The sequence below is a fragment of the Saimiri boliviensis genome, chromosome 1, assembly GCF_048565385.1.
Source record: "Saimiri boliviensis isolate mSaiBol1 chromosome 1, mSaiBol1.pri, whole genome shotgun sequence".
Lineage (NCBI taxonomy): Eukaryota > Metazoa > Chordata > Mammalia > Primates > Cebidae > Saimiri > Saimiri boliviensis.
Window position 1 is genome coordinate 101,811,735 of NC_133449.1, and position 17,516 is coordinate 101,829,250.

The following is a 17,516-nucleotide window of genomic DNA, read 5'->3' on the forward strand; positions in this document are numbered from 1 at the left end:
GGTGCGCAGGCACCACGCTCTGAGGGGCCGAACGAACGGGAAGTCCGGGTCATTCCTCACATAGCGGACAAATCCTGGGGCAGGGGAGAACGGTCCTCGGCCAGGGAGGCAGAGACAGAGATGCCGCTCACGCTCCTGCGGCACACAGGTGCTGGGTCCACCTTCGGAGGGAGAGTTCGGGTCTGCCAGGATCAGGGAAGGAGACACTGGGAGAGGGGCCCTGCCCTCCTGTTGGAACAGGGCAGCAGCGGGAAGGGGGTGCTGCCACAGGGCCTCTGGGGAGCAGGCGGGTGCAGAGTACCAAGCTGCATGCTTACACTCATCCTGTCCCTGCAGACGGGCTGGGCAAGGTCTGTCCATGGCCAGCCATTCAGGTAAGGCTCCAGGGATGGCCAGGTCTACTGCAGGACAGAAGCCTGCAGCCGTCCAGTGCAGCTGCTATGAGTCCGGGGAGGATGCAGAAGGGTGGAAGTTGTGAGGGCTCCCAGGGGTGGCTGGGGACAGAGATGAGCCTCTGACCCATCTGTGTCCTTACCTGGGTTGAACGGGCCACCTGGCCTTGCTGACTGGCACCACCCCAGACCCCTGGCCCCTACCACACTCCCCAGGCATGGCTGTGTGCTCCTCTACGGCTGATGACAAATGAGGGCTTCAGTGTAGAAGTAGGCACTGTGGCCCCAGGCTCCCAGCTCGAGTCTGCCCCAGTATCCCCAGATGTAAATTGGGGATTATCACTGGCTTCAAAGGCTGGGATGGAAAGTAGCGATGAGAAGTGTGAGTCCAAGCTGGGTGTGGTGGCTCATGCCTGGAATCCCAGCACTTTGGGAGGCCAAGGTGGGAGGATCACAAGGTCAAGAGATCGAGACTATCTTGGCCAACATGGTGAAATCCCACGTTGTAAAAATATAAAAAAATTAGCCGGGCGTGGTGGCAAGCGCCTGTGGTCCTAGCTACTTGGGAGGCTGAGGTGGAAGAATCACTTGAACCCAGGAGGCGGAGGTTGCAGTGAGCTGAGACTGCCCCACTGCACTCCAGCCTGGAGACAGAGCAAGACTCCGTCTCAAAACAAAACAAAACAAAACAAAACAAAAAGTGTGAGTCCAAGCATGTGCCCTGCCTTGGACAACACTCTCCAGGGGGCACCTCTCACCCTGGCATGCTCCAGGGGTCTGCGCAGCCCACTGTTCTGTGTGAAGGCGCCTGATACACATTTCTGGGCAAGATTCTGCACATTCTGTGGGATTATGAAAGAGGTCTGTGACCCAGGAAAAAAGGGTCAGAAGTGCCTCCTAGGCTCTCCGGTGTGCCTTGGGGTCATGTGCTTCCGTGGACTTGCCCGGCTGGCCCCGAATCCCATGATGCAGCATGACCTGCCCAGGCGCCGGCGGCACTTTCATGTCTGGCTGGGAAAGTCGGATTTCAGCGCTAATCACTGGCTGCCGCCTGCACCCGGCCCATGGCTTGAGCTTGGGGCCCACCCAGCTCCTTACACACCCAGAACCTTCGTTAGCGGAACCAGGGTCCCAGCCGTAGGGGCGGGGGCGGAAGGATGCAGGCATCCCAAAACCCGACCCGGGCCGGGTTTTACACAGGCCTAAACTGAGAAGCAGGGCAACAGGCTGCAGGCGCTGGACACCCAGGGCAGGGATAGAGGCTGCCAGGCAGCCTGAAGACCCCAGGGCCACACACGCAGGCCCCCTCTGCTCTCTGGTCACTAACTGGCCAACTGGCCTTGGAGTCCACTGACCACAGCTAAGTCCAGAGCTACCCAAACACACCCCTTACACCTTTCAGCCTTTAGGGAGGGGCTCAGAGACAGTTGTTTCGATTCCTACTTCCATCCACAGCCCCAACACTGAGCCTGTGCCGAGGGCCGGTGGGTGGGCTCTGGGTGACACCCCCAGGGCTCCAGATGAAGGGAAACCCTGGCTCCTCTCTCTGTTTCTTCCCTCCCCCTCTGTTCCCTTGCTCCTCCCCTCTTTTTGCCAAAGGAGAAGACAGTAAGCTAGGGGCTACTCAGAGTGCACGGAGATCAGGAGACGCAGGCACAAGGAGGAACAGTCACAGCCCGTGGAACTGGCACCTTCTCACGCGGAGGCCTGGGATCCCCAGACACATGGCGCTAGGGCAATCCCGCTCCACAGCCAGTGGATTTCTCAAAGCCTTGGCTGCTCTCCTGGCCCGACACTAACTGGACGATGTCTCAGCTCACAGGTTCCTAAACGCACACCTGCCCACAATGGATCTGCTGAGGAGTGACGGCCATGGAGAGAGCCACCTCACTACAGGGAGCTTGGCACCATCCCCCATGAGGCCAGGTGTCCTCAGCCACCTGCAGCTAGAGTCCCATGAGACCAATGGGTGTGCCGCCCGGGGTTGTCCCAGCAGGCAGGCTCCTGTCCTTCGCCCAACTGGGACAGAGAACAGGAGGGGCTCCTTCTGCTTTCAAGGCATGCAGGGGCTATCTGCAGGCCACTCCCTGACACCTATGCACTTGGGGAAGTGACTGAGACTCCCATTGGCCTTTCTTCTGAAAGCCTCTCCCTGGAGGCGAAGGCCACCGAGATGAACAGTGTCTTCTGAACCTCTCGCCTGGGCTGGGACTCTGAGCAGATGCTACCCTACTAACAACACAGAGCAAGCTGGGGCCCAGGGAGGTCAGCTAACCTGCTCAAACCAAATCCAGGCCCAGCCAGAATCTCAGCTCCAGCCTGTGTGCCTTCTGATAAAACCCAACGTCACCTAAATTTCCAGTATACGCGACCAAGTCTTCACTAAGCAATAAATAACCCACACAACCCTATTCTCATGCCAGGTTCTACACGGCCGCCCAGAAAGTGACAAACGGAGCTGGTTCTTGTCGCCTTTATGACGAGTGAGAAACGCACCAACACGAAGACACGCGTGAAAGGACCTCATCTCCTAATGAGACCGACAAGCCAAGGGGTTTTTTCCACTTTCACCACCAGTGGGATCGTTCTAAGCAGTGAGGCCAAACCATTTCACAACACTATTATTTAACAAAAAGAAACTTTCTGCGGGACGTGCCTGGGGGACTGAAAAGACAGCCAGCAAAAGTGCCACCCTTGTTCTCCAGTCCATGTCCTCTCCCGAGGCAGCCTCAGAGGCCCGCGGGCTGAGGATACAGACACGAAAGCCTACCTTCTGTAGGATCAGGCTCAAGAAATAACGGGGTGCAAGGTGCCCTTTCCTGTCCTAAGGAGAAATTCTGGAACCCAACCTTATGTGTGACCATTAAGGAAAAAAAAAATCACTTTCTATGGCTTTTCACTGCTCCAGGAGCCATGTCCACAGGCCAAACGCCTGGCCTCTCCTTCACACCCCGGAGCGCTCATCCTGCCCACTGGCCCGGGCTCCAGGCCACCCCCGACCTCCACCTGAGATGCTGCCACATGCACATGCCGTATGACTTCTCAGAAGCCCCCCTATAAGGGCAGGGTCTCCCTTTCTGGGACATCCACTGCCTTCCTATGAGCTGAAGTCAGAGTGACCTGAGAATGGGCTCGGAGTTGTACCAGCCTCAGACAAGCACACCCACTTCTCAGCAGAATCTGCATGTTCAGAGAACACAGCTACTCCTTTTTCCCTTACACACAGAGTAAGAAGAGATTCCCTCTTGCAGACAGCACATCCCTTTCTGTTACTGAAAATCTCTTTCCAAAAAAAAGCAACACACACCACACAGGTGAGTCAGAGAAAAACAAGTACAAACAGCTTAGGAACATGAGAAGTGTGGCCCTCACGTTCCCTGAAAGGGATCCTGTTAACTAAACCCTCCCCTCTGGGCCAGAGCAGGCTGGCAAGGACAGAGCCTCCCTCAAGGCTGTCCCTACCCACTGGAACCAAAAGTCTTGCTGGCAAGCTATTTAAAATACTTTTCAGTACTCCAAGAATGTTATGAAGAAAAAAAAAACTTTTTAGGCTGGGCATGGTGGCTCATGCCTGCAGTCCCAGAACTTTGGAAGGCAGAGGTGGCGGATCACCTGAGTCAGGAGTTTGAGACCAGCCTGGCCAACATGGCAAAACCCCATCTCTACTAAAAATACAAAAAATTAGCTAGGCATGGTGGTGAGTGCCTGTAATCCCAGCTACTCCAGAGGCTGAGGCAGGAAAATCACTTGAACCCTGGAAGCTGAGGTTGTAGTGAGCCAAGATCATGTTACTATACTCCAGCCAGGGCAACAAGAGTGAAACTGGGTCTCAAATATAAAATAAAAAATAAATTAGCAAAAACTTTTTAAAGCCCTATTACCAGAAAATAAATCCAGGAAAGTGTGACTTAGTACAGCCTCTTTGGAAGGCACATTAGCTATTATTAAGCTAGAATTCACACACCCAGCCAGGCAAAATGGCTCATGCCTGTAATCCTAGCATTTTGGGAAGCCGACGCTGGCAGACGACTTGAGGTCGGGAGTTTGAGACCAGCCTGGCCAACATGATGAAACCCCATCTGTACTAAAAATACAAAAATTAGCCAGGCGTGGTGGCACACACCTGTAGTCTCAGCTACTCAGGAGCCTGAGGCAGGAATTGCTTGAACCCAGGAGGCAGAAGTTGCAGCAAGTCAAGATGGTGCCACCGCACTCCAGCCTGGGCAACAGAGTGACTCTGTCTCAAAAAAAAAAAAAAAAAAATAATAATAATAATAATCCACACACCCTTTTACCATTTGCACGAAGCTGGAAAGCCCCAGATGCCCTATGCAGGGGCCTGTGGGGGCTGCGGTGAGCACACTGGGTCTTCCTAGCAGCTAGAAAGCCAAAGGGCAGCCTCTGTGCACTGCCTGGGGAAAATGGCAAGATCACTTTCTTTTTTTGAGATGGAGTCTTGCTCTGTCGCCCAGGCTGAAGTACGTCTCGGCTCACCGCAACCTCTGCCTCCTGGGTTTAAAGCAATTCTCCTGCTGCAGTCTCCTGAGTAGTTGGGATTATAGGCACGTGCCACAACGCCCGGCTAATTTTTGCATTTTTAGTACAGATGGGGTTTCACCCAGTTGGTCAGGCTGGTCTTGAACGCCTGACCTCAGCTGATCCACCTGTCTTGGCCTCCAAAAGTGCTGGGATTACAGGCCTGAGCAACGGCACCAGGCCAGCTAGGGATTCATTTTAAAGGTTAGAGGGCAGGCCATGTAAGCTATTAACCATGTCATTACCTACCGAGCCACCATGTACCTAGGCAGGACGGAGACTCAACCAGTGAAATTCTCCTAAAGACAAGACAAGAATCCGTCACCCCGACACCCACATCTCCAACGCCCAGCAGGAGCCACAGGCTCTCCCACTCTGGTCCTCGTGTTGGTGTGGCTGCTCCGCTCAGAGCCTCAGGGAAGCTGCTGGCCCCGGGCAGCCACAGAACCTGCCAGAGTTTCGCCCTCCGCACTCTCATTTATGGAGAAATGCCTCCCCGTTCCCCTCCCCGCCAAAGTAGAGTGAAGCAAAGAAAGACTCCAAAACCCAACAGCGCCAGCAGGTCCTGCCAGTCAGAAGCCACTCCAAGTAATTACACAGTCCCCTGATCTCGAGGCTCATGACCCCAAACTATAAATTTAGCCCTTCCCAGCCTGAATGTGTACACACTACTGAGATCCAGGCCGATCCTTACATTAGGCGGCAGCTCTCAATGCAAATAAATCTAAGTTTGGGATGGCCTGGATTCCAACATAAACTTCAAAAGCAGGGCACTTCTAAAGCCATGGCATGAGCCTGAGAATTACCAAGACCCGCACCCCCACCCCCAGGCAAATCATGTGGCATTTGGTACAAGAGATTTTCCCCCTGAAATCCCAGAAGAAAACTGTTTTGAAAAAAGCCATTCTCTCTGGCCTGGTGACAAACATACCAGCACTTAGCCCACCACCTCAGGACCACGCCCCATGCCTGCTGGCCAGCGTAACCCGGACCCGCACGTCCATCCACTCCAACACAGACTGAATATGCAGCCAAGCTCCCCTCTCTCACTACTGGGCAACCCTCATGGGGGTTCCCTGAGCCTACACGAGCCCGTCACTACCCTCATACTACTTTATTACTACTGTTTCCTTTCGAGTCAGCCCGTGTCATTGATTCCTGACAAGCCCGTTTGGGGAGCGGAAATGATTTTTTTAACTGCAATTCCCCTCTCACCAACCAGCCAGCTATTGGAGCTCTAACAGTAAACGGGCTGCTCGGCTACTCCACGTGGGTGCCACGCAAGAGGCTGGGAGTATTGCTCAGCAGGGCCGACAGGAGGCTGACACTTGGTTAAACCGCTTAGGTGGGGGAATGGAATGCCCATCGAAGCGCAGGGACCCTACTATCGCCTCACTGGAGATATTCCTAGACTGTGGGGAGAAGCGTAAAAGAATGAATGAAGAAGCGCACGTGGTTTCTGCGACCAATGACCTTAGCCTAGAACCGCTGAGACGGTCCAGGGATGCAGAAAGGTAGAGATGCGGGATCCAGGGGCGCAGGGACCCAGGGACTACGACCCCGCAACCCCTGGCCCGTGCCCCGTACTCACAGACGCAGAGGCAGGCCACGAGCTTGGCAGCCTCCTCGGGCACCGGGCAGGTGGGGAAGAGCGGCTTGAGCAGGTAGGTGGCGAAGACGAGGGCCACGATGTACTGCGAGGAGGGCCGGATGATGAGCAGCTCGATCCAGAGCTTGAGGAAGGCGGGCAGCGAGCCGTAGACCTCCAGCATGTAGGCGTAGTCGCCGCCCGACTTGGAGATGGTGGTGCCCAGCTCGGCGTAGCACAGCGCGCCCACGATGGAGAAGACGCCGCACGCGGCCCACACCACCAGCGCCAGCCCCGGCGAGCCCGCCTCCTTGAGCACGCCCGTGGGCGTCACGAAGATGCCGGAGCCGATGATGGTGCCCACGATGATGGCCACGCCGTTGAGCAGCGTGATGCTCCGCTGCAGGGTCACACCCTCGCCCTCCCCGGCGCCCGCCGGGGCCGCGCCGTCCGCAGGCTGGGCCGCCAGCATCTTCTCCCGCGCCTCCTCCTTCTCCTCGGCCGCCGGGGCCGCTACCGCGCGCCGCTTCGGACCCGCGCCCGCCATGCTCTCCGCGCCGGCCGGGCCTGGGACACTAGAGCCCCGCCGCGCTGCGAGAAGAGTCCGAGCCGCCAGCCACCAGCCTCTGCGTCAGGGCCCGCGCCCGTGCCGCCTTTTATACCCGGGCCCGCCAGCCCCGCCCACCGCGCGCGGCCCCGCCCCGCCGCCGCAACCCGCCTGCCAGGCCCCGCCCCTGCCCCGCCCTTATCCCCGCCCCCTCGGCTCAGATCGGAGCACGTGTGTCTTCGGGCCCAGCCTGGCGGGCGATTCCCGGGCCCGCGTGGTCCCCGGAGGTCCTAGTCCTCCGGCGCCGTGGAGACCCCGGCCTCGCAACCTCCTCCGCGGCGTCCGCGGCGCCCCAACCCGTCCTGCCGGGTGCGCCTGGGCGGGGTCTGGCGGTCAGGGCGCGCCTCTTCACCTGCTAGCCCGCAGCCTCGCGTCCCGCCTGGGAGCTGGCGGTGCACCAGGGATGGCCTGAGGCCAAGGATGGCGTTTGGGGTGGCAGCCCACCCACTAAAGGGAACCGAGGCTCCTGTCCCATTTGGGCTGAGGGCATGGAACCGACACCACAGCCAGCTCCTGGGGCACCCGAGAGGGACGAGAGAGGAAGCTCCCGCAGCCCCCTTTCAGCCTGGGGGAATGCATCACTGGGCTGTGAGCCTCGCCGCGAGATGGGACGAGGGAAGAACCGAACCGACCCCACCCATTGTAATTCCCTTTATATCTCTAAGGAATCTTGCCAAAGACCGGGATCCCTGGCCCACAACTTGGAGAAGCAGTAACAACACAGGCTTTGGGAAGCCATCAGTCTGCCTGAGCTCAATTTAATCAATAGAACGGGGAGCCGTAAGACCCACACCCCTAAATCTAGCTGGGGAATTCAAAGGCAGGCTTTAGGATGAAGGGGCTTTAAGGTTGTTATTCCTGGGGAGTGCGAGAGGTGTTCTAGATAAGAAGGGTTGAGATGTAATTAGAGGAGGGAGTGCAGAATGCCAAGTCACCTAGGCCTGAAATCCGGAAGGAGTATAAATACTTCCTGGAGATTGACAAGATAAGTGAGCAGCCAAAGACCTGTTCAAAGGGTGGGGGTCGGGGAAGAAGCTCCTGGTTATTCCCCCGACCCTGGGTTCCTTGGTGTGTGTCCTCCCGGGTCCATGGAAACTCACAGCAGCAGCCTGCAGGCAGGCGAGAGGCCTTCGTTCTGGTTCACGGTTGGGCCTCCCAGGGCAAACAGGCAAACACTGTTGCAGAGCTGAGTGTTCACAGCGAGACAGTCTGCTGGGCAGATGCATCTGGAATCCACAGAATTCCAAACACTAGCCATGGTGGAGGCGGGTCGGAGCCATCCTGGGACCTCCAGGAATGTCCAGGCCCCATCCTGGGGAGGGGGCGGCTGAGGAATGCCAAGGCTTGTCATTCTGGACCTTGCTCGTCCCCCAGTATGCCAGGCATTTCTCTGCAGTGATAAAACCACCCGAAATCTCAGCAGCCCAGGCAGCCACAGGCAGGGGAGCTTAGAGGTCACGCAGGTACTAACTTGCAATCTGTCGACCGCACTGCTGGCTGGGGAAGGTGCAGAGAGCCCTCAGTCCGCCCCTTTCTTCCCTCTGTGCCTGCAGAGAGAAGGGGATGGTGCCACCACGGCTGGGCAAACTCGCGGAGCAGTCACCGAGTCCTCCCCTGGGAGCTTTTTAGGCAATAGGTTAGGTGCCAATTAGAGCCATTTTGCAGATAAGGAAGCCGAGGCTTAGCAGGGTTACCTCGCTCGTCCAGCCTGCAAGGGGCCTGGGAGGCTGTCCTTTTGACTCTGAACTTACACGGTACTTTTAATCATTCTGCCATTCTTCTTTGGGCAACAGAAGGCCAAAAACTATAACCATGATAAGCCAAGGACTTGACAGGGGGTCAAGTGAGCCAGCAACAGGGACCAGGCAGGTCCAGATAGACTTCTGAGGTGGTGCCTGGAGCGGAGTCCAGAGTAAGTGAGAATTCATAAGGGAGGCACAGGGGGCCCCACATGAACAGACGGACCCTGCACAGTTGGTGCAAGTCATGGTCGGTGCCCACGGGGCCGGGCTGCTGGTGAGGGCTGGAACCCTTACAGCAGGAAGGGTGACAACAGCCATGAGCGTTTTCAGGTCATGTGGCTATTACGCCACCTCGGTCGGTTTTTACTAGGTTTTCTTGTGACAACATCTTAGATTTATCCGGCCAATCGGCTAATGTCAGACTTCTCTGATGCAAATTTGAAGTCCCGAAACGCCTTAACCTGCAAGCTATGACTCACAAATCTTAGCAAAGAGTGCCATCTGGTGGACTAATTCGGCAGCATTTTGTTTTTACAGACGACTCAGCCTGTCAACAGTCACACCAGTCTTTGCAGCTCCGGTCAGTAATTTATCAAAGGTTTTGCATTTTCAGAGGTTTAAAAAAAAAAAAGAAAAAAAAAAGCTGGGCACAGTGGCTTATTCACACTTAAATTGGTTGGGAGAAGAGTTTCTATAGAGGGAAATTTGTGTGTGTCTGTCAAAAGCCTAATTCCCTTTGACTCAGGAATTCCACTAAGGAAATAAGAATATATGCTGTGTTTTGGCTACACAGTTTTTCTGTTTTTGTTTTTGTTTTTAAATAGAGATGAGGTTTCACCACGTCAGCCAGGCTTGTCTCGAACTCCTGACCTCAGGTGTTCCCCCCAACCTGGGCCTCCCAAAGTGCTGGGATTACAGGCGTGAGCACCGCGTCCCGCCTCACAGTTGTGTTTTTTGTTTTGTTTTGTTTTGTTTGTTTTTTTGAGACGGTTTTCACTCTTGTTGCCCAGGCTGGTGTGCAATGGTGCTATCTCCGCTCACTGCAACATCTGCCTCCCGGGTTTAATCGATTCTCCTCCCTCAGCCTCCTGAGTAGCTGGGATTACAGGCACGTGCCACCACCTCTGGCTAAGTTTTTTGTATTTTTAGTAGAGACGAGGTTTCACTGTGTTAGCCAGGATGGTCTCGATCTCCTGACCTCATGATCCACCTGCCTTGTCCTCCCAAAATGCTGGGATTACAGGCGTGAGCCACTGCGCCTGGCCTACACAGTTGTTTACTATAGCTTTATTTTGTTTTATTTTATTTATTTAGTTTTTGTTTTGTTTTGTTTTGTTTTAAAGACAGGGTTTCCTCATGTTGGCCAGGCTGGTATTGAACTCCTGACCTCAGGTGATCCGCCTGCCTCAGACTCCCAAAGTGCTGAGATTACAGGCGTGAGCCACCATGCCCGGCTACTATAGCCTTAAGCGGTAATAGCCAGTGTCAGGTTAGGTGGCTCATGCCTATAATCCCAGCACCTGGGGAAGCCAAGGTGGGAGGATTGCTTGACTTCAGGAGTTCAAGACTAGCCTGGGCAAAATAGCAAGACCTCATCTCTCCCCAAAATCGAAAAGATTAGCTGGCCATGGTGGTCAGCATCTGTAGTCCCAGCTACTCACGAGGCTGAGGCAGAAGGACGGCTTGAGCCCAGGAGTTTGAGGCTGCAGTCAGCTATCATGGTGCCACTACACTCCAGCCTAAGAGACAGAGTGAAACCCTTTCTTGGAAAAATAATAATAGCCCATATTGAAAATAAAGGACACGTCCAGCAGGGTTGCGTTGGTAAACACTGTACATCCACACAGTAGAATGAAGTGCAGGTCACTGGCAGCAATCATCATGTGTCTTTTTTTTTTTTTTTTTTTTTTGAGATGGAGTCTCCCCCTGTCGCCCAGGCTGGGGTGCAGTGACACAATCTCAGCTCACTGCAACCTCCACCTCCTGGGTTCAAGCGATTCTCCTGCCTCAGCCTCCCGAGCAGCTGGGATTGCAGGTGCCCTCCACCAAGTCCGGCTAATTTTTTGTATCTTTAGTAGAGTCGGGGTTTCACCATGTCGACCAGGATGGTCTCGATCTCTTGACCTCGTGATCCACCCGCCTCGGCCTCCCAAAGTGCTGGGATTACAGGCTTGAGCCACCGCGCCCGGCGCAATAAACGTGCTTTTACTTTGCACTGCAGACTCACTCTGAATTCTTTTCCGTGCCATATCCAAGAACCCTCTCTCGAGGTCTGGGTTAGGACCCCTTTTCTCTAACAGAGTGGGTTGATCAGGACAGAGCTTCGCGGAAAGTCGAGAAGCCCATGCAGGTCCTTCTTAAGGCTGTTTGCAGCATACATGAGACCAGGCATCGGCAGCCCCCGTCAGAGTGCCAGTGTGGACGTGGGCAGGTCACCCTCTTCCATGAGGTGAACCAGTCATTTTCTGACTCATTTGGAGAACTGCAGGGGAGCAGCCCGGCTGCAGGGCGCGGGAGGGATGGACAGTCCTGTGTGTTCTCTGTCTTGCTGCGCAGGGGCGGTGGTTTTCATCTCTCAGCACAATGCAGGAGTGAGTGCCTGGGCGGATCCTTGCTCTTTCTTTCTTTTTTTTCAAGATGGAGTTTTGCTTTTCTTGCCCAGGCTGTAGTGCAATGGCACAATCTCGGCTCACTGCAACCTCCACCTCCCGGGTTCAAGCGATTCTCTTGCTTCTGCCTCCCAAGTAGCTGGGATTACAGGTGCCTGCCACCATGTCCGGCTAATTTTGTCTATTTAGTAGAGATGGGGTTTCTGTATGTTGGTCAGGCTGGTCTCCAACTCCCAACCCCAGGTGATCCCCCTGCCTCGGCCTCCCAGTGTGCTGGGATGACAGGCCTGAACCACCACACCCGGCCCCTTGTTCTTCCTTTCAACTCATTCTTTTTCCCAGAAAAACGACTGACCTGGTAAACTCTTTAAATCAAAAACAAACTTCTAAGGGCCTCCAAGTCATAGAAATGAGCTTCCTCCTCAGCCAGGGCTTTTAAAATTTAACCTGAGAGACTGGTTCAGGCCTGGAAGGGAAGTGGAGGTTGGGCAGGTCTCCTCAAACCTGTCCTGCACTAACACCAACACAGACTTTAAGTCTGAGAAGAAGCATTTTACAGCCTGTTCTCTTTGAGTCTGCTGGCTAAAACTTCATCTACATGATAAAACTGTGATCTCCACAACCTCTTACCACAATGCAAGCATTCCTTTCTATTGAGGACAGGCCTTTTTCTTTTTTTTTTTTTTTTTGAGGTGGAGTTTCACTGTCGCCCAGGCTGGAGTGCAGTGGTACCATCTCGGCTCACTGCAGCCTCCGCCTCCTGGGATCAAGTGATTCTCCTGCCTCAGCCTCAAGAGTAGCTGAGATTACAGGCGCCCACCACCACACCCGGCTAATTTATATATATATATATATATATATATATATATATTTTTTTTTTTTTTTTTTTTTGAGACGGAGTTTCGCTCTTGTTACCCAGGCTGGAGTGCAATGGCGCGATCTCAGCTCACCGCAACCTCCGCCTCCTGGGTTCAGGCAATTCTCCTGCCTCAGCCTCCTGAGTAGCTGGGATTACAGCATGCCCAGCTACTTTTTTGTATTTTTAGTAGAGACGGGGTTTCACCATGTTGACCAGGATGGTCTCTATCTCTTGACCTTGTGATCCACCCGCCTCGGCCTCCCAAAGTGCTGGGATTACAGGCTTGAGCCACTACGCCCCGCAATTTTTGTATTTTTAGTAGAGACGGAGTTTCACCATGTTGACCAGGCTGGTCTCAAACTCCTGACCTCAGGTGACCCCCCTGCTTGGCTTCCCAAAGTGCTGGGATTACAGATGTGAGCCACTGTGCCCAGTCAATTTTCGTCTTTTTAGTAGAGGCCGGGTTTCACCATATTGGCCAGGCCGGTCTCCAACTCCTGACCTCAGGTGATCTGCCCACCTTGGCCTCCCAAAGTTCTGGGATTATGGGTGTGAGCCACTGCACCCGGGGATGATTCCAGGTCTTCAGACAAACACAACCAATTGTCACCCAGAACATGTTTGAATTTGCCTCTAGCCTGGAAGCCCCTCTCCGGCTTTGAGCTGTCCCACCTTCTGGGACCAAGCCAATGTATTTCTAAAATGTACTTGATGATGTCTTGTGTCTTCCTGCAATGTACAAAACCAAGCTGCACCCGAACCACTTGGGGCCCCTGCGGTCAGGACCTCCTGAGGCTGTGTCACGGTGCCACCTCAACCTTGGCAGGATCCGCTTCCTCAATTAACTGAGACCGGTCTCGGCTTTTCTGGGTTCACAACCCTTCATGGAAGTCGGGGGGCTGCCTCCCTCCTGTGAGTCCCTCCCGGGCCGGTTCTCGTCAGTCCTACGGGAGAACCTTCCGCCTCCTTCAACATCGCAAGTGTCCTTGCTTCTTCCGGAGCTGTGTTCTGAAAGCCATGCCTTTATCACGCTCAGAGGGTAGCTTTTCCTGTCTGCTTGCTTGACAAGGTGGGGCCGCCCCGAGGACCGTCAGAGATTCCGTTCTGTTTCCAGGCAGGTAGGTGTGGGGCGCAGACACTCCGGGAGTGTTCGGCCTGGGCCAGGCCTTAAGGACTCTTGTCCATCTAGGAAGACGGCCGAGGCAAGTCTCAGTCGTTTTAGGTTAAATGCCAACACAAAGGACGTGCCTGGGAGACGGGTCGATGCCTTTCTCCAGAGATGATTTTGAGGCTTCGATATTGAAAGGGGAAAGGGCGGGACATTGGGAAAGACAATTTTCCTGTGAGGGGCAGGGGAAAATTCACAATTTTGCCCGGTTCAGTGACTCTGCCATTTTACAGAAGGTACGGTAGACAGCAGGGCAGCAGAAACAAAGAGATCCGCGTTTGCCCAGGTGGGCGGAGGGATGGCTCCTCAGTCTGTCCCTCCTCCTGTGAAGACCAGCTCTCAGTTTACAATGTCAGGATGAACTTGAACAGAAACGCTTCAGGGTAAATTCCTTATGAGCAAAATGTGCTGGAGCTGTGTGTAGCTTTTCACCTTTCTGTTTGAGATGGAGTCCCACTCTGTCACCCAGGCTGGAGCGCAGAGGCAGGACCCTGGCTCACTGCAGCCTCCACCTCCTGGGTTCAAGTGATTGTCCTGCCTCAGCCTCCCCAGTCACTGGGATTACAGGCATGCGCCACCACGCCTGGCTCCTTTTTGCACTCTTAGTAGAGACGGGGTTTCATTATGTTTGCCAGGTGAGTCTCAAACTCCTGACCTCAAGTGATCCACCCACCTCGGCCTCCCGAAGTGCTGGGATCACAGGTGTGAGCCACCGCGGCCGGCTGGGCTTTCCTCTCTGTAGCAACCTGTTCCTAAATCATTAGAAACCGAAACGGGAGGCAGGTTTGCGGGACACAGTCCCCAGCTGGACTTCCCCTTTGGCGTACTGAGTGTGGGGCCAGGATTTAGTTTCCTTTCACACTCTATGCCATTCGATGTTTGCAGCAACCATGGTTAGTCCTCATTCATGGTTGGAGAAATGGGCAGTTCAGTGAGTGGCCGATTCCGGCTTCGGATCCAGGGCGGCCTTTAATCCTCCTGGATTAAAACCACTGGCAGTGCCCCTTACACAGGCAAGCAGATTAACAAGCTCCAGGATTCTCCCAGTCAAAGAGAACTTCTTTTCAGCTGCTCCTGTTGGTGCCTTGAAGCCTCATTACCTCTTCATTGGAGACATCCACCATTCTTTTTTTTTTTTTTTTTTTTTTTTTTTTTTGAGAACTGTTCTCCTGGGGCCAACCGGTGGAGGACTCTGAGCCCCTGGTGTCATCCTCACTGCACAACTGTGCTCCTGGGGATGGCGGGTGGAGGATCCTGAGCTACTGTGGTGTCCCTGTCACTGCAGAACTGTGCTCCCAGGACCAGCTGAGTGCCTGGCTTCCACCCTCAGACTCTTTCCAGTGTGGGCGGAGGGAACATGAAAGGACAGCAGTCGCAGCAGCCCACACTTGCTGTGTCAGGTGTGGTCTCTGGCTGGAGCGTGAAGATGGAGGCAGGAATGGTAGTGGGAGGCCCAGAGTCGAGGACACCTGGAGCCCCTGGAAGCTGGAAGAAGCAGGAAGTGTCCTGGAACCCCCCTCGGGAGCCTGGCTCTGGCCCCCAGGACAGTGAGAGAAGGACTTGCTGCTGCCTTAAACCTCTGTTTCTGGTGCTTCGGTGTGGCTGCTCCAGGGAAGCAGTGCTCCCACCCTTCCTGTATCTCAGACACACACGTGCAGTGGCGAGTTCCAGCCCGAGGGGTGGCCTTGCGGGTGTGACCGCAAACAGGCCCGCGGACCTGCTGATTGTCCTGCACCAGGGACCAATCACCTGATCTGTCCTCCAGATAGTTTTACAACACGGCGAGTGTGTACTGGACATCTCTCAGAGTGCCCGGTGCCCACGGATCTGTCACAGCATAGAAGCCTGCACCCAGTTCACAGCCTTCCCAGGATGGCTCCCTGTGCTGAGCACCTCTGTGTGTGCTCCCTGTGCTGAGCACCTGTTTGTCCCTGCAGGAGCACAGCTGTTCTCTGCCAGGGACACTGTGGAGAGTCCCCTGCCTCTGAGGTTGGCGGGAGCAGTGAGGGAGGGCATCCCTGGCCACTCAGCTGCGCACTGGAGCTGGGGGCAAGCAGAGATGCAGGGTCCATTGCCAAGAGCTGGAGCTTCCCGAGTTGGGTAAAGTCCAGTGTGGGCTCATGCAGAGGCTCACTTACTTCCTGGGTTCTTCACTTCCTGCCCCTTGCCCTCTGTCTACCTCTGGGCACCTTGTGCTGTCTACTGACCTCAAGTGATCTACCTGCCTCAGCCTCCCAAAGTGCTGGGAGGGAGGCTATTTATTAGCCAGGCATGAGCCACCGTGCCCAGCTAATAAATAGCTTTAAATGTTGAGTTGCAGCCGGGCGCGGTGGCTCAAGCTTGTAATCCCAGCACTTTGGGAAGCTGAGGCGGGTGGATCACGAGGTCAAGAGATCGAGACCATCCTGGTCAACCTGGTGAAACCCCGTCTCTATTAAAAATACAAAAAAGTAGCTGGGCATGGTGGTGCGTGCCTGTAATCCCAGCTACTCAGGAGGCTGAGGCAGGAGAATTGCCTGAACCCAGGAGGCGAAGGTTTCAGTGAGCCGAGATTGCGCCATTGCACTCCAGCCTGGGTAACAAGAGCGAAACTCCGTCTCAAAACAAACAAAAAAAAAATGTTGAGTTGCAGTGAAGTTGTGCATCGAATTATGAAATAAAACAAAGGAACAGGTCACAGGGATCTGTATGACAAGCTCCTCTCTCCGGAGATGAAGCCCCGCCTGCGTGGATGGGTACTGTCTGACTTCTGCACCTCTGTGTATGTGGTCAAGAACCTACCATGTGTGTATAGGGCGGCCTTCTCTGAATTCCCAGGATTTGATAAAAATGATCAGCAGATTTCATTTTGTTTAAAAATAACTTCCTGCGTTAGGAAACATCTTAGCGCTACTAAAAAAGATTCCCAAGCTGACAGGAAATTCTAACAAAGGGAATAATCTCAACATGGAAAAAATATGGCCTTAATCTTTAGCACTTAATCTTTAGTGCTGCAGGTAGCAAACATACCTTTAGAATGGCAGAACAGACCGTTAGTAGGACAGATCCTTTTTTCCTGCGGACAGGCATTTCAACATTTCCAGAGACCCGGAAGCCGGTTCTCCTCCTTGGCCACTGCGCTGAGCCAAAGCTGCATGTTGTTAAGTGATTGAACGCGTCGATGCTCACCTGGAGCTTTCTTCCACTCTGCCCTGGGTTGCAAGAATTCATTGCTCAGCCCGCATCCCAGCATGAGGCTGGAAGCCGCTGTTGAATTCTGCAGGCCCTGGAGGGTGCTGCACCTTTTTGCAGCCGCCGCCTTCAGCGGGGCTTGCTGGGGCACAGTGGCTGTGGGCAGATGCCATTCAACCAGGTCAAATTTACATTGTTTTTTTGTGACAGAGTCTCAAAAACGAGAAGACAGAAAGTTGTAGGTTATAATTCAATTCTCTATTTCGGAAAATATCCACGTGGATGTTGTTTACCACCAAAACAATGCCTTCTCTTTTTATTTTATTTATTTTTTATTTTTTATTTTAGAGGCCATCGAGAAGCAAACAATGCCTTCTCTTGTGTGCATGCTATGCCATGTATCCGTGTGTGAGTGGTGCCTGCTCCATGTGTGACCCATGCTTCCATGTGTGATCCATGGTGCTCCATGTGTGACCCATGCTGTTCTATGTGTGATCCATGCTTTCCATGTGTGACCCATGCTGCTTCATGTGTGACCCATGCTGTTCCATGTGTGATCCATGCTCTCCATGTGTGACCCATGCTGCTCCATGTGTGATTCATTCTGTTCCATGTGTGACCCATGCTCTCCATGTGTGACCCATGCTGTTCCGTGTGTGATCCATGCTGCTCCGTGTGTGACCCTTGCTGTTCCGTGTGTGACCCATGCTGCTCCATGTGTGAGTGATGTCTGCTCTGTGTCTGTTCCATGTCTGATCGCACCTGCTCCCTGTCACTCATTTTGTCTAGACTCAGTGATGAGAGCCCCCAGTTACCCTCATTTAAGGTAATTTCTGAACACTTG

At 54.2% G+C, this 17,516-nt stretch overlaps 1 protein-coding gene across 1 annotated transcript in view; it reads right to left on the reverse strand.

Annotated features, from left to right (window-relative positions):
• SLC7A5 (solute carrier family 7 member 5) overlaps nucleotides 1-7,143 on the reverse strand; it is a 37,816-nt gene extending 30,673 nt beyond the window's left edge. The window contains exon 1 of the mRNA XM_010333697.3: nucleotides 6,520-7,143. Within this exon, the coding sequence (XP_010331999.2) occupies nucleotides 6,520-7,063 (544 nt within the window). The 5' untranslated portion in view covers nucleotides 7,064-7,143. The remainder of the gene's footprint in view (nucleotides 1-6,519) is intronic.
• Between the last annotated feature and the right edge of the window lie 10,373 nt (nucleotides 7,144-17,516).